The sequence below is a fragment of the Hippopotamus amphibius genome, chromosome 16, assembly GCF_030028045.1.
Source record: "Hippopotamus amphibius kiboko isolate mHipAmp2 chromosome 16, mHipAmp2.hap2, whole genome shotgun sequence".
Lineage (NCBI taxonomy): Eukaryota > Metazoa > Chordata > Mammalia > Artiodactyla > Hippopotamidae > Hippopotamus > Hippopotamus amphibius.
Window position 1 is genome coordinate 58,463,125 of NC_080201.1, and position 22,988 is coordinate 58,486,112.

General features: G+C 51.7%; 2 protein-coding genes across 16 annotated transcripts; one reads left to right on the forward strand and one right to left on the reverse strand.

Moving 5' to 3' along the window:
* Nucleotides 1-3,514: 3,514 nt before the first annotated feature.
* On the reverse strand, nt 3,515-16,907 carry NOSIP (nitric oxide synthase interacting protein). Of its 2 annotated transcripts, none has more exons than XM_057713359.1 (9): nt 16,783-16,907; nt 7,158-7,330; nt 6,481-6,586; nt 5,203-5,284; nt 4,637-4,796; nt 4,427-4,545; nt 4,083-4,270; nt 3,847-3,955; nt 3,515-3,619 (listed from the first exon to the last, which is right to left on the reverse strand). In XM_057713359.1, the coding sequence occupies exons 2-9, from the start codon at nt 7,225-7,227 to the stop codon at nt 3,548-3,550; spliced, it is 906 nt and encodes a 301-aa protein (XP_057569342.1). In that variant the 5' UTR covers nt 7,228-7,330; nt 16,783-16,907; the 3' UTR covers nt 3,515-3,547. The 2 variants fall into 2 exon arrangements, with proteins under 2 accessions (XP_057569342.1, XP_057569343.1); XM_057713360.1 differs by lacking the exon at nt 16,783-16,907 and adding an exon at nt 8,234-8,701.
* PRRG2 (proline rich and Gla domain 2) lies at nt 16,898-22,713 on the forward strand. Of its 14 annotated transcripts, none has more exons than XM_057713356.1 (9): nt 16,959-16,975; nt 17,688-17,738; nt 18,391-18,487; nt 18,679-18,854; nt 19,023-19,062; nt 20,849-20,984; nt 21,158-21,257; nt 21,812-21,949; nt 22,243-22,713. In XM_057713356.1, the coding sequence occupies exons 3-9, from the start codon at nt 18,403-18,405 to the stop codon at nt 22,702-22,704; spliced, it is 1,137 nt and encodes a 378-aa protein (XP_057569339.1). In that variant the 5' UTR covers nt 16,959-16,975; nt 17,688-17,738; nt 18,391-18,402; the 3' UTR covers nt 22,705-22,713. The 14 variants fall into 14 exon arrangements, with proteins under 14 accessions (XP_057569340.1, XP_057569331.1, XP_057569339.1 ...); XM_057713347.1 differs by having other exon boundaries at nt 16,960-16,975; nt 18,317-18,487; XM_057713355.1 differs by lacking the exon at nt 16,959-16,975 and adding an exon at nt 17,364-17,380.
* The last annotated feature ends 275 nt before the right edge of the window (nt 22,714-22,988 follow it).

Here is a 22,988-nt window from a genome sequence, read left to right on the forward strand (position 1 = left end):
TCCACAACAAGAGAAGCCACTACAAAGAGGAGCCCACGCACCACAATGAAGAGTAGTGCCCACTCTCAGCAACTAGAGAAAGCCCAAGTGCAGCAACGAAGACCCAATGCAGCCAATAAATAAAATAATTTTTTAAAAAATGCTGTTAAAAAAAGGAAAGAGAACACAATCAGCTCCCAGAAGGACCCAGACATCACCTCCCCAAGGATAACTAGTACCCCGCTTTCAAAAAGCATACTTCTGCCTATTTATTTAGAGAAATATCTTTTTCATTGCTGTAGAGCACCCTGCTGGGAATGACCCACAGGTCATGCATTCTGCTGTTGATAAGCTTTCTGCTCATTCCCAATAAGAGGCTATGAGAAACAGAGCTGCAGTGAACATTCTGGTTTGTGTTTTGTGGAGCCTGTTTGCATGTCTGTTGGTTGCAGCCCTCTGACGGAGGTTGCCCAGGTTGCCGCGTCATGGGGTCGCCATCTCTTTAGTTTTACTAGATGTTGCAACATCGTTTCCCCAGTTTCCATGCTTACCATTGTAGTAAAGAAATTCCAGTTTCTCCACGTGCTCACCGACACTTATCAGAAGGAGGTTTGGAAACGTTCTGCTTTTAGTTCTTCCATTGGTGACCGCCCCGCCCCTCAATCAGAGATGAAATCCACAGGCCTCGGAGAACCAGCCTGGGACAAAGAGTTGGGAGGGGTCTCTGATGGTATAGGATCTTCTGATTTTGAAAACATTGAGTTATAACTCATCTACTGGAAAATTATTAACCCTTTGACGCATGATTCAGTGATTTTTAGTTAAATTTAGAAGGTTGTGTGCTCACTGCCATCATCTGACCCGGAACACTTTCATCACCCCAACAAACCAGGGCTTTAGTTAATTACTTCCCAATTCCCTCCTCCCCCAGCCCCTGGCAACCCCTAATTTACTTTGTCTCTATGGGTTTGCCCATTCTGGACATTTTCTATAACAGGGGTCATACAATATGTGACCTTTGCCCTGGTTTTTTACTTAGCACGATGTTTTCAAGGCTCATGCATGGCACAGGGTGACTCTGAACTTCATTGTGATTTTGTTTGTTTGTTTTTGACCTCATCACAGGAGATCTTAGTTCCCAGGGATTGAACCTGCGCCTTCCATAGTGAAAGCATGGAGTCCTAACCCGTGGACCACCAGGGAATTTCCAGAACTTCATTCCTTTTTACGGCTGAATAACATTCCGTTGTATGCCTGTAGCGCATTTTCTTTATCCACTCATCAGTTGAAGGACGTTTGGGTTGTTTCTGCTTTTTAGCTGCCGTGATCTGTGCTGCTAAGATCATGCATGCAGCAGTTTTTGCACGAACATGTTTCCAACTTAATCTTAAGAGTGGAATCCCTGCGCTGATTTTTTAAAGAGAAATAGAAATCTACTCACACGAAATATCCACACACACACCTTTTTTTTGTATTTTTAAATTTTAATTCACATGAAGTCCACTCTCTTTGGTGAATTTTGGCAAATCATGTTCATTCAACCAGCACAATTAAGACAAAGAACTGATCTATCGCCCCTCCCCCAACTCTCTTTTGTACCCTCTGTGTAGTCAATCCCTCCTCCTCCCCTGACTACCAAAGGTTTGCTCCCTGTCTATATAGTTTTCCCTTTCTAGAATAAGTCTCCCCATTTAAAAATCTCAACAAGTAATTATAGTTGTTCTAAAGGACTGTTTGTAGGCTGGTTGAGGCTGGAGCCACCAGCAGGCAGACCCCACCCAAGATAAGCCCCACCACGCCCATTTCTTGTTCTGAACTTTAGACCAGTCTAAGGAACCTCTGCTGAGAGAAGACAAACTGTCTCCACTTCCCGTCCCTCCCTTCTCCTGTCCCTCCCTTCTCCTGCCACAGCTTGGGCTGTGGTCTGATTCTTGCTTCCTCTCCTTGTTACCTTTGAAATCTTAAAGGAAACCTATCTGTTAGAGCAAGAACCTTGACGTGCACCCCACCCCTCCCTGCAGAGCGTCTCAAAGGGTCTGTGAATGAAAGAGTGAGATCTAGGCTCCTTGTGGAAATCCAGGATTTCCAATCTTGCACCTTTAAGTCTGTATTTGGGGTAGCAGGTGGTCTGTACCACACATTAACAGGATCCTTGGGTGGGTGGGGGGTACTGAGAAAAGACTCAGGGTGGTTGAGGGCTCTTGGGAAAGAGGATGGGGATTGGGGGTGTTTAGGGAAGGAGGGAAGATCTCTATCATTCTGGGTATAAAATAATCGAGTGGGAGCTTGCTAAGGTGGAAAGTTCTGTGGGTGGCAGTATGTGAAGCCTAGGGGAGGAAGGGTACAAAGGACGGTGGGGGGGGGAGGGCAGGACTGAATGGGGGGGGCAGGTATCCGGAGGTGGCTGACCTCTGGGTGAACCTGGGTCCAGCTATGGCCTTGAGCAGTGTGACTTTGGGCAAGTTGTCTTCTCAGCCTCAGTGGGTTGTTCTGTGAAATGGGTACAAGCATCCTTCTCCCAAGACTGTGGGACTGGGAGCCCAAGGGTAGGGCATACGGGCTCTTAGGGACCAAGGAAAAGTTCTAGAAGTGTCTGAGGGAGGAAATGCTGGGTTTCCGGGGCTTCCCAGGGTGCTAGGATGATCTACCCTCCTGCTAACACCTTTCCCTGCAGCCAGATGCACCAACTGGTCCTGCACCAGACAGGAGCTTGCCCAGCACTCAAGGACACTTTGAATCTCATCTGGGCATCACATGAGAAGACCTTTTACCAAAATAAAAAGGTAGAGACTGTTCAATGAACAGAACAGTATGTGCATGGAAATCTCACTTTTGTTGAAAAAAACTCGTGTGAGAAAGACCTGGAAGTACAGGACCTGGGTATCGCTCAGGGAGGCAGGACTTTAAATCCTTATTTTTGCAACCTTTGCCTGACTGTATGCTCTGCTTTTGTGAGTCAACGGCTATTAAAAACATAGCTTTAAAGGCCACCCCTGCCCTCCTAGGCAAGTCTGAGCTCTGGGCAGGTTCACCAGGCCTGGGTTGCTCTGACCTCCTCCCTTTCTTCACACCCACCAAGTACTTTGCTACCTCTGGGCCTTTGCACTTGCGGTTTCCTCTTCCTCTTCATCCTCCAGCCTTCAGGTGCTGGGGGAGGGGGTGTTCCTGACTGCCTTCAATAGACTGGGTGCCGGCTGCTCGCTTTCTCTGTCACACATACCACTTCATTTCCTTTGGGTGTCTTATCACGCTTCAATCTGGGAGATGCCTTCGGGGACACCTCCGGGGTTTCAAATTTGGCTAACTCAAAAGAAAGTGCAGGGATTTCTATTTAGCCCGAAAAAGTGGCACCCTCCTGTGGTCGTGGCTCAGACTCCGACTTCTGGCCACTCAACCTTGCATTCGATTCAGATTTTACTCTTAACGTGAGACCACATCAAATATTTTTAGCCCACGCTTTCAAAGTTCAGTTGTTCCGGAGCTCACGCTGTCCCCGGGCTCCAGCGTGGTGAATGAAGGTGCCACAGGGCCAGTCGCATCCAAGCTCGTTTATTTGGTTTCCCGGCGCTCAGGCCTGCATCACCGGCCGGGACTTCTCGGCCTGCAGCTTCACTCCAGAGCCCGCGAAGCCCGTGCCGCCCTAGAGGAGGAGGAGGAGGAGGAGGAGGAGGAGGAGGAGGAGAGGCGGTGGTGGAGGCAGCGCAGGCCAGGGGTGCCTGGGTGCGATGGGGGTTCCGCAGCCCACGAGGTGAGGTTGGGCCCCGCCCCCTGGCTTGGTGGGGCGGGGCCTCGATAAGGGGGTGGGGCCTCTGGGAGGCGGGCAGAGTTACTGGGAGGCTGGGGACTAGGAGGAGGGGCGCCACTCACCCGCTGCAGCACGATGATGTCGCGGTCCGTGAGCTTCTCTCCGGTCACGGGGTCCACCATGTCCTTGCGAATCAGCTTCTCCACGCACTCCAGGGTGACCACGGCCCCACTGCAGGGAGGGTGAGGGTGGGGTACGACGATCAGGGGCCCCGCCACAGAGAGACAGCCACACCCCAAGCCCGCCCGGTGGTCCCGTAGGTCCCGTAGGTCCCCAGGCTGTCCCCCAGGGGACTCACGAGGGCCGCAGCACGGCGCAGGGAGTGGCGTTGCTCAGGCTGTCGCGGGTCACGGCGCACACGTAGCGCTCGCTGCGTGTGATGAGCCCCACGCGGTCCACGGAGCTGTCGAGCGGCGTGAAGCGCACGGGCGTCAGGTCGGACATGCGCAGCGGCTTCCCAGACATGGGGCAGGTCACGAGGCGTGACTGGGGAGCAGGAGGGGGGCAGAGTCAGCAGGCGGAGCTAGAGCCAGGTGGCGGGTGGATGGCGGGGTCCATGTGAGGGCGGGGAGGGGACACTTAGGACCTTGGCTCTCTCTGGCAAAGTGGGCGCACGGGTGCTTGCTGGGGTAGGGGGCTCACCGGCTTCTCCAGCTTGGCGGCCTTGGCCTCGGGGGTCAGCGATGGGATCCAGAAGCTGGGCAGTGCTTTGTCCCTGTCCTTGCCTGCGGAGCCCGCACTGGACCCAGGCTGGGCATCATCTACGGGGGGAGAGGGGTTCGGATGCCACACCAAGGGAGGCACCCGGCCCCGTGGGAGCCCCGCCCACTTGCCAGTCCCCTTCTCTCCCACCTGGGCCATTTCCCGACGCGGCCTTGGGCGTGAAGGGGTTGAGGGGCCGGCTCACGATGGCCGCCTCCTTCTCCAGGAAGCCCCGCACCTGGTCCTGCGCAGCCGCGCGCTGCAGCTCCTTCTGCTCCTCCCGCCGGGCGCCCCGCTGCTTCTCATAGGCCTGCGGGGAGCCAGTGAGAAGTGCGTTGGGCATCGTCCTGTGCCCTGTGAGTTTGGGGCACCCTAGATGGGGGCGGGGGTGGTTCTTTGAATTTAAAGGTGGGTAAACGGAGCCACACAGGGGACGCTCCTGGCAGAGGCTCTGTTTGGTAGAGGCTGTGACAAGTGCCAAAGAAGAGGTGACAGGGGCAGGCCCTCAGGGCCCTGGACTAGCAAGAGGCCAGAGGAGGCCACACCTGGGCTGAAATCTGGAGAACGAGAAGGATTTAACCAGAAGTGGGAGGGGACGGTGCACCCAGCAGAGGAAACAGCACGGGCAAAGGCCTCAGTGGGGAGGAACTCAGATGAGAGGCCCAACATCAAAACCGCCTACCCAGGCCTACACCCCCTTCTCCCAGCCCCACCACCTTCCTCTGCCGGGCGATCTCCTTCTTCTGGTGCAAGATGTACTCTAGGATTGCCTCCCGTTCATATAGGTAGCCATCGGGGCTGCAAAGAGAGGAGAGGATGAGAAAACAGAGACCTGGCCCAGGCCACACAGCCCGGGGTTCATAGTCACCCGCCAAACATCAGCTCCCTGCTCTGGGCACCCACTAAGCATCTTCCAGGCAGCGGCGGACCCAGGGCTCGGCTTGGCTCTCTCGCGGTGATGGCACTGTTTTAACCCTCCCAGCCTTGCGACGTGCTCTGACATGTCGTGGGCCTGGGTTGTCCAAACCCTGCACATTCCAACCAGAGGACTGACCCTGACTGCCTCCTGGGAACCTCTAAGCCCTTGGAATGTCCTGCCTGTTGAGAGTGTCTTTGTTTGCCTGGGAGGCTGCGATCATGTAGCGTGAGCTGGACCTCTGGAGGGGCTTTAGACCAAGGTCAGCCAGGCCTAGGTGACCAACCTCCAATAAAAACCCTGGACACCAAGGCTGGAGTGAAATTCCAGGTGGGTAGTACTCTGCTGCTTTGGGAACTAAGTGCTTTCCTACGACTCCACTGAGAGAGACAATGGGAAGCTCCTGGTCTCTCCAGGACTCTGCCCCACGTGCCTTTTCCCGCTGCTGATTTTATTTATTTAAAAAGTTTTTTGGCCACACCGCGCAGCATGTGGAATCTTAGTTTCCTGACCAGGGAATCAAACTCACATCCCCTGCACTGAAAGTGTGGAGTCTTAACCACTGGATCACCTGGGAAACCTCCCCATTGCTGATTTTAATCTGTAGCCTTTCACTGTCATAAACTGTCACTTGAGGATAACAGCTTTGCTGAGTTCTGTGTGTTCCTGTAGTGAATCGCCAAACCTCCTGGTGACCTCAGGGACCCTGAACCACAGTCTGCTCGCATCGTGATCTTTATAAAATGGACCAGTTAATTGAGCACGTATTTCGTCAGTGAACTAAGTACCTTCTACCCATTATCTCGCTGAAGCCTTTGCCAGACCCTAAGAGGCAGGTGACAGTAAGCACCCACACGTGAGCTGTTATTATGGGCTGGCAACGTTCCAGGAGCCCTACCCTCTATTATGAATGTATTCTTTTGCACACCTTATGAAGTGTACTATGATCACATCCATGACTCAGAGGAGAACACTGAGGCTCCAGGAGGGTAGGTAGCTTGCCCAGAGCGCCCTGGCTGTGTAGCCCTCTCCAGGTGGTTCCCTTGCTCTCGCCACCCTGACCCGCCCACCCGCTTACGTGACCACGGGGTCATGGCAGGGTTGCAGAGAGAGGCAGCAGCAGTCAAAGTCCTTGACAGCATCCCGGCTCAGTCGAATGTTCTGGGTGCCGTAGCCTGAGGCCGCTGGGGACAGAGACAGGCAGAGGGATGGAGAGACAGGAGACGCACCCTTCTCCAAATCCGGAGAGAAGGGCACAGAGAGGACTCTGAGGTGGGGGAACTCAGAGAACAGGCTGTGGGTCTGTGTGTTGGGGGTGGGGCTGCACAACCCACAGGAAGGTGTTCATCCCCAGAGGGTAAGTGATAGACAGGCCCTGGCCCTGAGGCAGCTCGGGGGAGAGGCTTGTGGCTGACTCCCAAAACGCCTTCTGGCTCTGTGACCAAGCTCAAGCGTGTGGACCTCTCTGGGCCTCAGCTTCCCCCTCTGGAATATGGCCTGACAACAGTGATTCCTTCCTCAGTGGGTGTTTGGTCAGCTTAGATGAGTTCAAGCTTGGAAGGCACTTAATGCAGTGCCCACCACAAGGCGGGGAGAAGGTTGCTGGCTCACGTGGGCTGTTAGGTTTCTGGCCATGACCATCAGTCACGTGGCTGTTACACAGTCGGGGGAAAGACACGCCGAGAAAGCACAACCAGAGGGGCAAAGTCACACAGGGACTTCGGGATCCATGTGCCCCCCTCCCAAACCCAGTACCTGTGTCCTTCTTCTTCTCATGGTAGGTGTAGACGGCCCCCGCCGTGCAGTTCTTGCCGTGCCGCGTCATCTCAGGGAGAAGGAAGGGGCAGTTGCAGGGCTGTGGTGACTGGAGGGAGCCCACGCAGGGAGGATCGGACCTTTCTGGCCCCCGATCTGATCTGGTGGGAAAGCTGAGAGTGGGGCAGGAGTGGGACAGTTTTGCACATGTTAAATGGTTAAGAAATGCCCATACCCTAAGAAAAATAAACAAAAAGGCACTTGACCCTGAGAAAGACCTGAAGTTTGCTTCTGGAAGTGGTGTCGGAAGGGGTACACGTTGTGAGTTACTGTGAGGTGGTGGAAGGAGGGTTATGTGGAATCTGATGGAAAGTTCTAGCACCAGGTATAATGGGTGGGGCTCATAACATGCCTGGGGAACTAAAGTGCCCGGCAGATGTTCTGGACTCGTGAGCCTGGGCTTCGTGTATACTACAAGCTCATTGCAGTGCAGCCTGGGTTCACTTAGGTGCAGTCTGCCCTATGCTTACATTGTTCCCCAATGTATCAATGCGGCTGGAATAAATCCCAAGTTTTCAAAACAAGTGTTAGAGCAGAACTGACTGTGTGTGGGAGCTCTGGCAAATCAACAAGAAAAACCCAGCTACCCCACTAGGAAAATAAGCAAAGGATATGAAGAGGTGATTTACAGAAGCAGCTGAGATGAACAGGTGAATGGAGAAATGCCTTAAACCCTCCTCACAGAAAAACCACAGTGAGACATCATTTTACACCTATCACCAGGGTGAAACTTTTGAGGGTTGGATAAGACCAGGGTGTGGGTTGGTGACAGGAACCCCCTCAGGTGATACTGGGGGAACACGGGCTGCTGGTACTTCAGCAAAGAGAGTGCAGGCCATTCTGCACGTGTATGTATGTGCCCCAAAGGCGACACGCACTAGGCAGCATATGCGAGGATGTTCACAGTGGTGGCATTTATACTGGGGGGGAGTCGAAGGCAACTGAATATCCTGCCCTGGCGGAATGGATAGTGACTGCCCATCATGGAGACCACCCAGCAGTGAGATGCAACTGACAAGGTGTATACAGTGCATTGTGGGTGGATTTTTTTTTTTTTTTTTTTTTGAATCTTAGCTCCCCAGCCAGGGACTGAACCTGCACCCTCGTCAGTGAAAGCGCCAAGCCCTAACCACCGGGCCACCAGGGAATTCGTGTGGGTGGATCTTAAAAACACAATGCTGGATGAAAAAAGTAAGAAATAAAACAGTCCACACATGCACAAAATGATATATTTTAAACACCTGCAAACAAAAGGATGCTGTATATAAGAATGATTGCCGAGGTACAGAAGGCACTGACTAGGGGATAAATGAGAATAAATGAATGAAACAAGGAGGGGGTTATATGGACCAAAAGAATAAGACCTGCCTGGGCCTGAGCCCAAGGTTGGCCCCTACTTGCTGTGACTCTGGACTGTTAATTTCCTCTCTGAGTCCTTTGGTAAGAAGCGGGGAGAACCATGGGATCTAGCTGACATGGCTGGATTGATGTGTGGACTAAATGAGGTCATACTCAGAGTCTGGCATATAGAATGTTCAGGAAGTATTCTCTCCACCTCTCTGGCTGCAAGGAGGATCCAGAAGGTGGGGGAGGAGGGCACAACCAGGAGCTCCCCAACTGTAAAAAAACCAACTTCATCTTTATTTCCTTGTTCGTTCGGGATGCTTTCTGAAACTTGCCTTTAGCTTTCAAAACTCAAACACAAACCTCTCCTTGAGCTACAGATCTCGCACTCCCCCTACTGGCGTCATGCACAGACCTTAAGAATGCAGTTTGATGCGTTTTGACAAAGGCATACACCCTTGTAACTAACTGCCCCAATCGACCCAATCGAGATGTGGAACTTTTCTATCACCCCAGCCACGGCCACTGTACTGCTTGCAGAGGCTGATCTTGGTGAAACACCCCAACTCCACCCACCGCCCCTCCTCCAGCTTCCCCTCGCCCCCAAGCTTTGGAGCAAGTGTCCAGCACCTGCTGCCTCCCTGGTTCACCTGCTACCCCGTCCCCCGCCCTGGCCCTGGGCTTCCGCCCCAGCCCCCTCCCCACTGCCACTCATGAAGGTCGAGTTCACCTCCTCAGGGACAAATTCCCCACTCTATTCTTAGCTGTCAACTGCTTTGACCCTCTGCGGTATTTGGCGCAGGGCTGCTTGTCTTGTGGCCAAGCTCTTTGGCTTTGTGGACCGGGACATTTTCCCTCTGAGAGAGAGAGGAACCGCTATAGATGGAACATTTCTTTACTTCGCCAGGCGGTCATGGAAATAATCACATGGGACACTGCTTGACACTTGACCCCTGGGGCCATCTCTCAATTGTCTAACCTCAGCCACCCTCTGAGGTCCTTCCCATCCTCATCTCCACTCTGGAGAGGGGCAAACTGAGGCACAGAAGTGAAGCCGTCTGCCTAAGGTAGTGGTTCTCAAAGGAAGGTCCAGGGACCCCTGGGGTCTCTAAGATACTTTCAAGGAGTCCACAAAACTACTTCTGTAATACTAAAACGTGTTTGGGACTCGTCTGGTGGTCCAGTGGCTAAGATTCTGTGCTCCCAATGCAGGGGGCCCAGGTTCCATCCTTGGTCAGGGAATTAGATCCCACATGCTGTAACTAAAAATCCCACGTGCCGCGACGAAGACCCAGCACAGCCAAATAAATTAATTTAAAAAAAAAGAGCACTCTAAAAATAAATAGATAAAATGTGTTTGCCTCTGTTCCTCTCCTTCTCTCTTGAGTGTCCAATGGAGTTTTCCAGACGCTGTGTGACTTGTGCATCCTTGGGTTTTAAAAATGTCTGTCATATTATGTGGAGTGAGAGGAGCTGGGTACAAAAGGCCACATGTTGTTGATTCCATTTATATGAAAGGTCCAGAATAGGCAGATCCATAGACAGAAAGCAGATTGATGGTTGCCACAGGCTGGGGAGAAGGGGGACTGGGGGACCGAGGGGGTGGTGGCTGCTAAGGGGTATGGGGTTTCCTTCTGCAGTGATGAAAATGTCCTGAAATCAGAAAGTGGTGCTGGTTGCAAAAATTATGATCATACAAAAAACCACTGAACTGTATACTTTAAATGGGTGAGTTTTGTGTTATGTGAATATCTCAGTAGACATTTTCATGTCTGTTTTCATTTCTGATATAGCAAATCTTTTTTTCTTTCTTTCTTTCTTTTTTTTGTTTTTGGCTGGGCTGCACTGCACAGCTTGGAGGATCTTAGTTCCCCGACCTGGGATCGAACCCGGCCCTCAGCACTGAAAGTGTCGAGTCCTAACCACTGGACCGCCAGGGAATTCCCCAATATAGCAAATCTTGATAGACAGAACTCCCACAAACAAAAGCTTTTTGAAGTCCTTGATGATTTTTAAGATCCTGAAACCAAGAAGTTTGAGACCCGCTGACCAAGGTTGACCAGGGGTCGGGTTTATTGTCTCCTCAGTAAGGAAAATCTGGAAATAGAAAACAGAACTGCTACCATCTGCTGTCACTAGCATTTCAGAGAGGACACATCCAAAGTAACATCAACTATTATATATCCTCCTTCCCATTTTACAGAGGAGAAAACCGGCCCACGGAGCCCCCCAGCTGGGAAGTAGCAACAGAGCCAGACTCGAACCCAGGCAGCAGGGCTCTGGAGCCACCCCCTTAACCATGTGACAGCTGGCAGTCCTCCCAGGGAGGTCACCATCTGAGAATAAAGGCCAACCCATTCCTGTTTTCCTACAAAATCTTCAAAATCCAGAGTCTAGTCCACTCTTTCAACACATCTCAATTCAAACACAAAAGTTTCTTGGGAGAAACTTGTCCTATATTTAGGTTTCATAACATTTACAGGAGCAAATGTACATTCACACGCCCCGGCTCTGCCAAACATCATAAAAGTTTTCCAGGAACTGAATCCAGTATCGGTGCTTGAATTTAATTAAAATGAAATGATTAAAAAATACAGTCCCTCGGGGGCCTAGCCACATATCAAAGTGCTCCACAGCCTCTGGGGACTGGTGGCTACTGTGTTTAAAAAACATGACCACAATACCATTAATGCATTAATAATTCCTTAACATCTTCTACTATCTAGCTGGTATTCAAATCTCCCTTATTATCTCCCAACTGTCCTTTTCCGCAGTTGATTTGTTTGAACTCTGAATCTCTCAGGGTCGGATATCCCTCTGAGACCTAAAGGACGATACAAGCCCCCTCCCTAGAATAGCGTGGGTCACGTGGATGCCGCAGGCCGTGCGGGGCGGGGGGGGGGGGGGGGGGGGGGGAGCGCGGCGGAGGCCTGTCTTGAACCCAAAGGGCCAATTGCACTCAAGGAAATCACAGACAGAAATAGGATGTGTTGGAAGCAGGGAAGAGGGAGATCTCTAAGAGCAAAAGCAAGCGTCTGAGATTTTCTATTAATAATGACTGGTATTAAATAAAAAGAGGTTTGGTGAACCTGGCCCTGTTCTAAGCATTTTATACAAATTAACTCCACCGAATCCCACAACCCAAATGGTTGCTACAAACAAGGAAACAGAGGCAGGGAGAAGGTGCCCAAGGTCATGCAGCCAGGGTTTGACCCAGGCATCTGAGTCTGTGGCCTTGACCGCACCTGGTGCCACAGGGCTGCCTCTCAGCATGGAATGGGGCAGCTCCTGTATGCCTGGACCCTCCCCCTGGAAATCCCATCCCCTTCCTCTTGCCAGGCTCCATCAGGAGTAGCCTCCTCTGGGAAGCCTGAGTTAGGCATCCCTGATGCACTGACAATGCCTTGATTTACCTCCATTATAGCCACCACCCCTCAGAATCTCCCCCTCCAGACTCGGAGTCCCTAGAGGCGGGGCCTGGGTTGGACTCCAGGCTGGGTCCTGGCACTGCTTGGCACCTGGGGGGCACAGAGACGTCATGATAGGATTGGTTAACCACTTCTAACCCTAGGGCCGGGGGAGGTGTGTAATCAATGAACAAATCAGCCATCCAACCACTACATTCATCACAAAAGCACTACAAGAGGGCTTCCTAGGTAGCGCAGTGGTTGAGAATCTGCCTGCTAATGCAGGGGACCTGGGTTTGAGCCCTGCCCCAGGAAGATCCCACATGCCGCAGAGCAGCTAAGCCTGTGTGCCACAACTACTGAGCCTGAGCTTTAGAGCCTGTGAGCCGCAGCTATTGAAGCCCACACACCTAGAGCCTGTGTTCCACCACAAGAGAAGCCACAGCAGTGAGGACCCTGAGCACTGCAATGAGCCCCCACTCGCCGCAACTAGAGAAAGCCCGTGTGCAGTAAAGAAGACCCAACATAGCCAATAAATAAATATTTAAAAAAAAAAAAAAAGCACTACAAGAATAGAAATGACCACCACACCCTCCCAACACTTAAGCACCAGGCAAAGCGCTTACCCGTGCTTACACGTCTGAATGCATTCGGTCCTCAGGATAACCTCCTGAGGTAGGTTCTCCCCATTTTAGAGGTGAGAAGACAGAGGCCTGGAGGGATTAACTGGTGTCCTCCACAGCCTATTTCTTGACAGAGGAGCCCTTGTGAGCTTTTCAAAAGGGAGCTTAGATCAAGTCACACCCTTCTACTGCTCCTTGGACGTGGCTCAGGATGAAAAACAGCTTGGATAAAAAACAATGTGGGAGGGGACTTCCCTGGTGGCACAGTGGTTAAGAATCCGTCTGCCAATGCAGGGGACAAGGGTTCGATCCCTGGTCCGGGAAGATCCCACATGCTGTGGAGCAACCAAGCCTCAACTACTGAGCCTGTGCTCTAAAGCCTGTGAGTCACAACTATGGAGCCCATGTGCCACAACTACTGAAGCCGACGCACCTAGAGCCCATGCTCCCAACAAGAAAAGCCACCGCAATGAGAAGCCCTCTCACCACAATGAAGAGTAGCCCCTGCTCCCCAAAACTAGAGAAAGTCAGTGCACAGAAACAAAGACCCAAGGCAGCCAAAATAAATAAATTAAATTAAAAACTGTGGGAGGAATGAAAAAATTGGAAAGCCACCCTTTTGCAACCCCTGATGACACAGTTGATTCTGATGGCACCGGATGGCAACTGGACATCTACAGGGTGCTAATACTCGCTAGTAGAAAGGAGAACATGTAGCTTTACAATGGCAGGGTTGTGCTGTTCCTACCTGTATTAGTCAGCTAGGGCTGCCAAAACAAAATGCCACAGACTGGGTGGCTTACACAACAGACAATTATTTTCTCTGGAGGCCAGAAGTCCGAGAGCAGGGTGCCACCATGGTTGGGCTTTCACGAGGCCTCTCCTGGCTTGTAGATGGCTGGCCTCCTTCTGGCTGTGTCCTCACAGGGCGGAGAGAGTGCTTGCTCTGTGGCATCTCCTGCTCTTATAAGGACACGAACCCCACGGATTAGGACCCCACTCTTATGACCTCATTTAACCCTAATTACTTCCGGGAAGGTCCTATCTCCAAACAGTCATATTGGAGATATAAGATTTTGGGGGGGAGGAATGGGGACAAACATTAAGTCCATAAACACCACCTGAAGCCCCTGATCAATCTCACTGTCCCTAAAAATTGGACAGCCAGGCGTGAAACTAGCAGCTCTGAAACAGCCATGCCAAGATGCCTGAAGCTAAATTTAGTCAAGCCTTTGAATTTAATTTCCTGATTCTAGGAAGCCAGAGGCTATAGCAGGGACCCACCAGAAAAGGCCAGAGAGTAAAGATTTTCACCTTTGTGGGCCACATGGCTCCTGTCACTGCTACTCAACTCTGCCTTTGTTTGGCAAAGCAGTCGTGGACACTATGTAACTGAATGGGCATGGCTGTGTTCCAATAAAACTTTACTTATGGACACTGATTTCTGAATCACATATCACAAAATATTCTTGATTTTTTCCAATTTTTTAAAAATTAAAGTATATTAAGACCTGAAAAAAAAAAAAAAAAAGTATAGTGGATTTACAATGTTGTGTTAGTTTCAGGTGTACAGCAAAGTGATTCAGATATATATACACATTCGTTTTCAGATTCTTTTCCCTTATACGTTATTACAAAATATTGAATATAGTTCTCTGTGCGATACAGTGGGTCCTTGTTGCTTATGGTTTTTTCCAGTTATTGAAAAATGTTAAACACACTCTTAGTTTGCAGGCTGTACCAAAACAGGTGGTGGTTGCCAATCATCTGTCTGACAAAGGAATTTTATCTAGAATACATACGAAATTTACAACCCAATAATAAAAAGGCAAATAACCCAATTTAAAAATGGGCAAAGGATTGAAACAGACATTTCTCCAAAGAGGATATATAAATGGCCAATAAGCACATGAAAAAAATGTACATTATCAATCATGAAGGAAATGCAATCAAAACAGCAGTGAGATACTAGTTCACACCCACAGGACGACGACAATCAAAAAGTCATATCATGGGGACTTCCCTGGTGGCACAGTGGTTAGGAATCTGCCTGCCAATGCAGAGGACACAGGTTTGATCCCTGACCCAGGAAGATACCACATGCCATGGAGCAACTAAGCCCGTGCATCATAACTATTAAGCCCATGTGCTGCAACTACTGAAGCCCATGTGCCTAGAGCCCGTGCTCCACAACAAGAGAGGCCACCACAATGAGGAGCCTGTACACCAAAACGAAGAGTAGCCCCCACTCGCCGCAACTAGAGAAAGCCCATGTGCAGCAACAAAGACCCAACACAGCCAATAAAATAATTAAAATTTATTTTAAAAAAAAGTCATATTATGGACTTTTCTGATGGTCCAGTGACTAAGACTCCACGCTCCCAATGCAAGCAGGCCTGGGTTCGATCCCTAGTCAGGGAACTAGATCCCGCACGCCCCAACTAATTCACATACCACAACTGAAAAAAAAAAACCTACATGCAGCAACGAAGCCCCCGTATGCTGCAACTAATACTCAGCACAGCCTAAATAAATAAATAAATAAATATATTTTAAAAAAGTACTGATACATGCTACAAAATGGATGAACCTTGATAATATTATGCTAAGTGAAAGAAATCAGACAGAAAAATTAGGTTAATCCATAGAGAGACTGTGTGGCAGCTGGGGGCGGGGGTGGGGGGGGCGTGCAGCGAGCGGGGGTGTGGATGATGGAGGAATAAATGGTGAAAGTCCATTACTATTTCAAAGAAGCAAAAAGACAGGTTCAGATGGTGGGATGCTAACAGAATAGCTGACCCAGTTTCTTCTATGAGTCAACTGCATCAAGGGAAAAACAGGGGCTTCCCTGGTGGCGCAGTGGTTAAGAATCCGCCTGCCAATGCAGGGGACTCGGGTTTGAGCACTGGTCGAGGAAGATCCCACATGCCTTGGAGCAACTAAGCCCCTGAGCGACAACTACTGAGCCCACGCAGCGCAACTACTGAAGCCTGAGCACCTAGAGCCGGTGCGCCACAACAAGAAAAGCCACTGCAGTGAGAAGCCCGGGCTCGGCATGGAAGAGTAGCCCCCCGCTCCCCACAACTAGAGAAAGCCCACATGCAGCAACGAAGACCCAACGCAGCCAATAAATAAATAAATTTTTTACAAAAGAAAAAAACAGGGTGGAGTGGAGGGGAGACTTCTGAAATCAAGAGCAACTTAAGAGATGTAACTGATGTGAATGGATTCTGATTCAAACAAGTGAAACTTTTAAAAGGCATTTTTTGAGAAGCGGAATTTGATTATCGACCAAGTAATAAGTTAATATTCTAGTATTAGGGTTGCTTTTGTAAGTGTAATAGTGTTGCGGTCATGGAAGATGTCCCTGCTTTTTTGAGTGCGTATGTGATTTTTAAAATTTTTTTAAATTTTTTTGGTTTTTAAATTTTTAAAAAAACGAAGTATAGTTAACTCACAATGTTGTGAAAATGCCCCTGCTTTTTACACATGTATCCTGAAGTACTGATATATTGATATTTAGGGGTGAAATGTCACGATGGATAGGATTTGCCCTATATATTTAATTAAAAAAAAAAAAAACCCAGCCAGTAAGGCAAAAACATTAATAATTGGTAACTCTGGGCGATAGGGATTCTCAGTTTTACATAAGTTGCAACATTTTTATAATAAAATATTAGAGTAAAACTGCTTTAAGGACCCATCAAGACCCGAGTTCACACCGAATCAACAGCACCATCAGGATGTGACTCCACGACTACCTGACCCTAAAGCTCCACATAGGACAACGTTAACCCTACAGCAACTCCGAGAGGGAAGGGGCTGTCAAAAAGGAGCAGGGAGGCGGCGGCGGGCGACTGCACAATCCTCCGCCCTCCCCATCACAGTCTGGGAAACTGAGGCCAGGAAAGGGGTGCTTCTTCCGCAACTCTCAGTCCCAGTCTCCTCCTTCCCCTGGGATCCCCGGCCCATCCTTCTGCAGTGGAACTGCCGGATGCAGGTTTGGCTACATCCAGGGATTTCTGGGACCTGCAGTCCGGCTTCAAACTTGGGGCGCCTTAAGCGCTCTACTAACGATTGCCAGGAAATCGAGAATTCAAAATCCTGTCCCAGTCTCCCTCAAGACCCCATGGCTCTTGCCAACGCGAAGACGACGGCACTGACGCTACCCTACCACCGCCTGGAACTCACCTCACAAACGACGCCCCCTTGGTCGGTGGCTACTTCAACAGTTCCCCTGCACCGGAAAGGAGGGCTGTTTTCCCTCCCCGGTCCGCTCACTTCCGCCTGGTGGAAGAGACCGGAAGTAGATCTGCCCCTAGTTGCGGAGGTATCTCTTCTGGCTTGGAACGTCCTGCCTTCTTCTCTTTCTTCCCCCGAAAACGTGAGTGGCAACTCGAAGGTTCCGGTCCATGAAACGGGCGTAAATAGGGGGCGTGCTTAGTATGTACTGGGCTTTTTCCTGGGCGGGCTATTTCCTGCTTGTAACTAGGCTTTGCGTCTTCCAAGCCTAGTTTAGGGACAAACCACTTCGCCTAGAGACTGGAAAACCCGCTTACCAAAGTATATCATCCACTTTTCTGCTACAAAATAAGAGACAATAGAGAAGGGACAACGCCTCTGTCCCCACTTTACAAATGGAGCAGTTGAGAAATCGAAAGTCAAAGCCTTTCAGATCACCTCAGGAAACAGGAATTTACGACGGCAAACCCATCTACCCCCAGGGAACAAGGCATAAGTTTCCCGCCAGTTTCTACACAGCTAGATAGCTAGATATCTGGAGACCTAGGTATTTATTTCCCTAGTTGGGCCTGGTGAGCACTCGGGGGGGAAATTGGATAGGAGGGGAGGGGGCGCCTATCCAGCTTCCTATGTGCCCCACGCTGTCGAAGACCCTGGCCTCCCCATGGGGCTCTGGACCTTAGACCCTTAATCATAAGGTCCCTTTAAATACTTTGTCACTTACCTGAGTCCCGCCCAGGGCAGGTAATCGCAAACCCCGCCCCTCTGGCCAGAAACCAGGATTGTGCCGACTATAGTGAGCAAGGTACCCCCTCCTTCCTCTCCCCTCCCCTCCTCCCTGTCCCCCTTCACAGCCGGGAGGCCCCGATTAAGGAGGAGGGGACAGTGCCCCCAAGTCTAGGCAGGTAAGTGAATGTCCCTGGAGACAGAGCTTGGCTTGGGGACCCTGGCGACCTGGCTCCCTGCTCTTCTCGGACCCAGAAGTTGGGGCCCCCAAACCCAGGAGTCCAGGACCTCTGCCTCCTCCCCCAGTTCCTGGACCCAGGATATAGCCCTCTGCTTTTACCTCTCCTGTAATCTTTGATCCTGTGGGTGGTTGTGATAGTGGGCACAGAGAGGTGGGTATATATGGAAATTACCAGGAAGAAGGAATCCCCATCAGTGGACATCTTTGTGAGTACCTGCTGCAAGAACCCATGCTGGGGTGCTTGCAGACACAGCAGAAAAAAAAACTCCTGGCTCTAGTGTCTGGAGGACCACTGCCTTTGCTGAAATCCTGCCTCTGAATCTTGCAAACTGTATGAACTTGGGCAAGTTCTTTTACTTCTCTGTGCCTCAGTTTCCTCCTGTATCAAATGCAGATAATAATAGCACTGTGGTGAAAATGAAACTGAGTTGATAGAGGTAAATGACCTTGAACAGCGTCTGGTCCAGAATACAGGCCACGTAATTGTCTGCTATTATTATAATTTATGGACCACAGAGTCCGGGCGAAGAGACCTGGCCTCATTCTCCAGGGGCTGAGGCACTTCTCATCTAACCACACCTGGTTCCTAGTGTCCACAAACTATGAGGGGCCACCCCTCTGTGCTGCTGCTATACCTGGGACTGACCACCTGCCTGGACACCTCACCCAGTGGGGAGCAAAACCAAGGTGAGTGTTTGGGGGAAGAGCCGGAGTCCAGACACCGACATCCACCTTCTGCTGGCCCAGGAAAAACCCTGCCTCCAGTTGCCTCCTCCCCCAGGACCCCATAGCTCTCGATCCCCTTAAGTTCAGGCTCCTTCATGTCTCCAGTCCTAGGGACCCTCTATTTTTCTGTCCCTTATGTCTTTTGGGTCCAGAAGTCTTCCTGGACTCCCCAGAGGCTGAGAGCTTCCTGGGCAGCCGAAGGCGGGTTCCACGAGCCAATCATTGGGACCTGGAGCTGTTCACACCAGGAAACCTGGAACGGGAGTGTCAAGAGGAGAAGTGTTCCTGGGAAGAGGCACGGGAGTACTTTGAGGACAATACTCTGACGGTGAGGGCCTGGGGTCCCTGGAGTTTCTCTGTCTTCTCCAGGAGCTGGGGGGTCCTGTCCCTCGATTCCCTCTGCCTTTGTGCCTCAGAGATCATCAGGGCAGGCTGGTTGGGGTGTAGAATCTCCCAATTAATCCCTCTCTGCCTTCTCTCCTCCTGCCCATTCAAGGAGCGCTTTTGGGAGAACTACATCTACAATGGCAAAGGAGGTGAGTCCAGGCAGCCCTCTTGTTCTGTGCAACTAAGGCATCTCCTACCCGTGGAGGCTGAACCAACCTCCCCCACCACAAACTCGCCCCCTCCAAATTCCATGCCCCCTGAGCTCCTGGAGGGGTTTGTTAAAGAAATCTCCTCCTTTGAGACTAGAACCCTTGCCTGAGGAACCCACCACACCTTATTCAGGGGAGGTCCCATGTGCCCAGGAAGGGGGACAGTTGGAAGGAGAGGTTACAGCCCTGAGGCCTCAGGCTCGGAGGTCCTGGCCACCTGAGCCCCTCTTTGGAGTCCAGAGCCCAAGCCCTTTCTGCAGCTTGGTTGCTAGGGGGTTGCTCCCTAGCAACATGGCTGGGCCAGGCCAATTGTTGGAAGCCTATCTGTCCTCACCTGCCTGATCAGCCCAGCCTCAACCCCTCCTCTGAGTTCTGAGGCCCCATCGTGGCGGCAGCCTTGTTGCTAAGGGGGGGGCTGCTCCTTAGCAACAAAGGCTGGCCAGGCCAGACTAAGGAAGCCAGCAGCACTCACTACCTGGTTGGCTTCCCCTCCCCCACAACCCCATCCCGGCTTCAGCCTGGTTGCTAAGGAGGCCTTCTCCCTAGCAACCACACCTTGCCCGGCTCAGGACCCAAGGCCTCCTGCCCACAGGAGGACCCCCCTCCAGGCACTAGGCATCTCACCCCCTAGTGGCCTGGTTGCTAGGGTTGATGCATCTTAGCAACAGGCCCTAAGTCTGGGCTGGAATTCTCACATTGGTTGCTAGGGGAGGTAACTGCTTTGCTAGAGGCCTATCAAGACCGGGTGGCTTCTCGGATCCACCTGAAACATGTCCGAATCAGGAAAGCCTGCCTTCTTAGTGAAGCTTTTTGCTAAGAGGGCTAAAAGCCTGAGGTTTACTATTTGAGGAAAGTCCCCCCTACCCAGTGCTAAAGGAAGTTCCCCCAGCAGCAAGACCTAGCAAGGCCTCACAAAGCCAGGGTCCTCCCTGTGCCCCATTCCGCTTTTCCTCAGACATGAAGCGTTGATTGCTAAAGGCATTTCCCTTTAGCCAAGGGTCCACATGAGTTCTAAACACCAGCAGTGTTATTGAGGGGATGTCCCTAAATTCCTCCCTAGATAGATAAATTTTTCCTAGCCTTCTGGTGAGGCCTTGCCCCTCTATAGCCTGGTTGGTAAAAGGGACTGCATTCCAGAGGGGACAGGATTGCCAGATAAAAGAACTTCCTGGTGATCCAGTGGTTAGGACTCCACGCTTCCACTGCAGGGGGCATGGGCTCGATCCCTGGGCAGGGAACTAAGATCCTGCATGCCTTCCGGAGCGACCAAAAAATAAAAATTATTCATTGTTTATGTAAAATTTACATTTAACTGGGCATCATTATCATTTGCTAAATCTGGCAGTGCTCAGTATGGGGGTTCAGGGAGTTGGCTATCTGAGCTCCCTACCCTAAGTAAGCATGTCAACTGCAATCTTAGGAGGGTTCGCTGTCCTCTTAGAGAGACAGCTGCCCTGTTTTCTAGTTTCTGGTGCAGTTCTCCCAGGCCCTTTCTGCATTTAATTCATTGCACTTTTGCAACCCATCAGGGAGGGGTTATTGTTCCTATTTCACAGAGCAGGAAATGGAGGCTCACAGAAATGAGTGAGGTGACTTGCCTGAGTTCACACAGCTAGGACGTGGCCCCAGCTCTGCCTTCTTGGCCAGTCGTCTTCCCTCGGGGGAAGGTATCTGGATGTTGGGGAGGGTGACAGCCCCTGAGACTATGCCCTCCTTCTCCGCATAGGACGTGCACGAGTGGACGTAGCGAGCCTGGCTGTGGGACTGACAGTGGGCATCCTGCTTATCGTCCTGGCCGGCCTGGGAGCCTTTTGGTATCAGCGTTGCCGTCAGGCCAGAGGCCAGCAGCCTCATCCTCAAGAGTAAGGGGGCTTCGGGGAGGAGGAGCTGGGGAGCAGGGGAGGGAGGAAGTGTCAGCGTAAGGAGATGGGCCAGATTGGGGGTGGGTGGGTGCTGCTGAAAGATCTGAGGAGACAGTCATGTGGGGTGAGAGATTCTGTGTCTAGTTGTGGCATCTGTCTGATTATATCCACAGTACCTGGCACAAAAGTAGGAACTCAATCAGCATTTGCTGCCTGGCTGTCTTTGCAGTAGCAGGTTTATATGTGATTATCATCCTGTGGATATTGTATCTGGTGAGGCTGCAGCCTGTGGTCTGTGGGTGTCTGTGGGATGTCAGTTTCCGTGGCGATAAAGTGTTGCTGTGTTTGTGTGTGCCTGTGTGAGTTGTCTAGGTGTGTCTTTCTCAGTGGCAGGGTCTAAGAGAGGGCTCGAGCATTAGTCTTGAAGTATAGTGGGTCTGGAGGTTTCTAGGAAGAGTTTATTATAAGACTGGATCTGAGAAATTTGTGACTGAGTTTATGTGTTGTGTCTGTCTGTTTCTTGTGTCTGCCTGCCTTTCACCATGACTCTGCCCGTATTTGGAGCACATGTGTCTGTGAATGTCTGTCTCAGCAGTTGTTGATTTCTGTGACTACCTGTCCCTGTGCATCTGCCTGTCATTCGAGGTGCTTTTCTGTGTGTGGAGTCAGGTTGAAGATGACCCTCTTTCTCCCTGGTCCATCTCCCTTCCACCTCTGTTCCCCCACCACCCTCACAGAGTCCCTATTTCCCGAAAGTCTTTCCTCCTTCTCCCAAGGCTCTCTGTCCTGCAGGTTTCCCCTGCTAACAGTGCACCTTCTGTCCCCAGGGCCGAGATCCTCAGCCCACTGAGCTCTTTGAGCCCACCGACGCCCCTGCCTCCACCCCCACCGCCAGGCCTCCCCACCTACGAACAGGCGCTGGAGGCCTCTGGGGTGCACGACGCACCTCCGCCCCCCTACACCAGGTATGGGGCTGGGCTTCTGCCTGGGGGCGGGGCGAAGAAGGGAGGGCACTGCCGGAGGAGGGGCGTGGGCTCAGGGGCGGGACTTGGAATTTTGAGCTTATTATCCGGGGCGAGGCTTGGAGAGCGGGGGCGTGGCCCAGCCTTGTGTGTGTGCGGAGTATTATAGGAGGCTGGGTCTTGTACCCAGAGGGTCCCGGATTGGCTGAGAAGCCCAGGGCGGGCCGGAGTGGTCTTGGTTGAGGGGGCAAAAACAGCCGAGCCTTTGACTCCCCACTGTGCCCCTCCCCTTGCAGTCTCAGGAGGCCGCGCTGAAGAGCTGCTTCGGAGCCGGTGTTCTCCGAAGCGTGCCCCAGATTCACACCGGATTCCGGAAACCCTCAGGCCTCTTAAACTCCGGAGCTGAGCTTGGAGGGGTGATGGGAGTAGGGGTCGTCCGGCCCGAGGCCTACCCTAGCACACGTGTTTCCGCCGCGTACGGATACACGCAAGTTCCCGGGCAACGTGTTCCCACGTCCCGGCCCCTCGCAGGCCCCCACGCTCTCCTAATGGTGGGGGTACCCGCCAGCCCCGCCCCCGGGGTAGGCGCGCGTGGAGATTCGGACCCAGGCGCGCAAGCCTGGTGCGCAGACTCGCGTGTGAGCAGGTGTGACACGGCCAATCGCCCGCCGTGTCACGGGCCACGGACACGCAGGGCCCCGCCTGTGCACACGCATGTTTCCGTGCGCCCCTCGTGCGCGCACGGGGGCACTTTGTAATCCAGGGAAAGGGTGGGGGGCATATTTGCAACCGTGCTCCATTGGGGGTAGGTTCGCACTGCACCTGAGGGACTGGAGTTGAGCTCTTTCCCTAAATAAAAACCCTTTGGAAAAAAGACCGAAAGGAGTGAAATAATGCAAAGAAGAAATTTAAAATACACTGAACCGCGTTCCCGGGCGCGTCTGCGCACGGCGGAGCTGGCTTTCTGTACAAACGCTGCGCCCTACACCCCCAGGCCCTGCTCGCGCTCTGTCTGCCTCTGTCTCTCTTGCTCGCTCTCTCT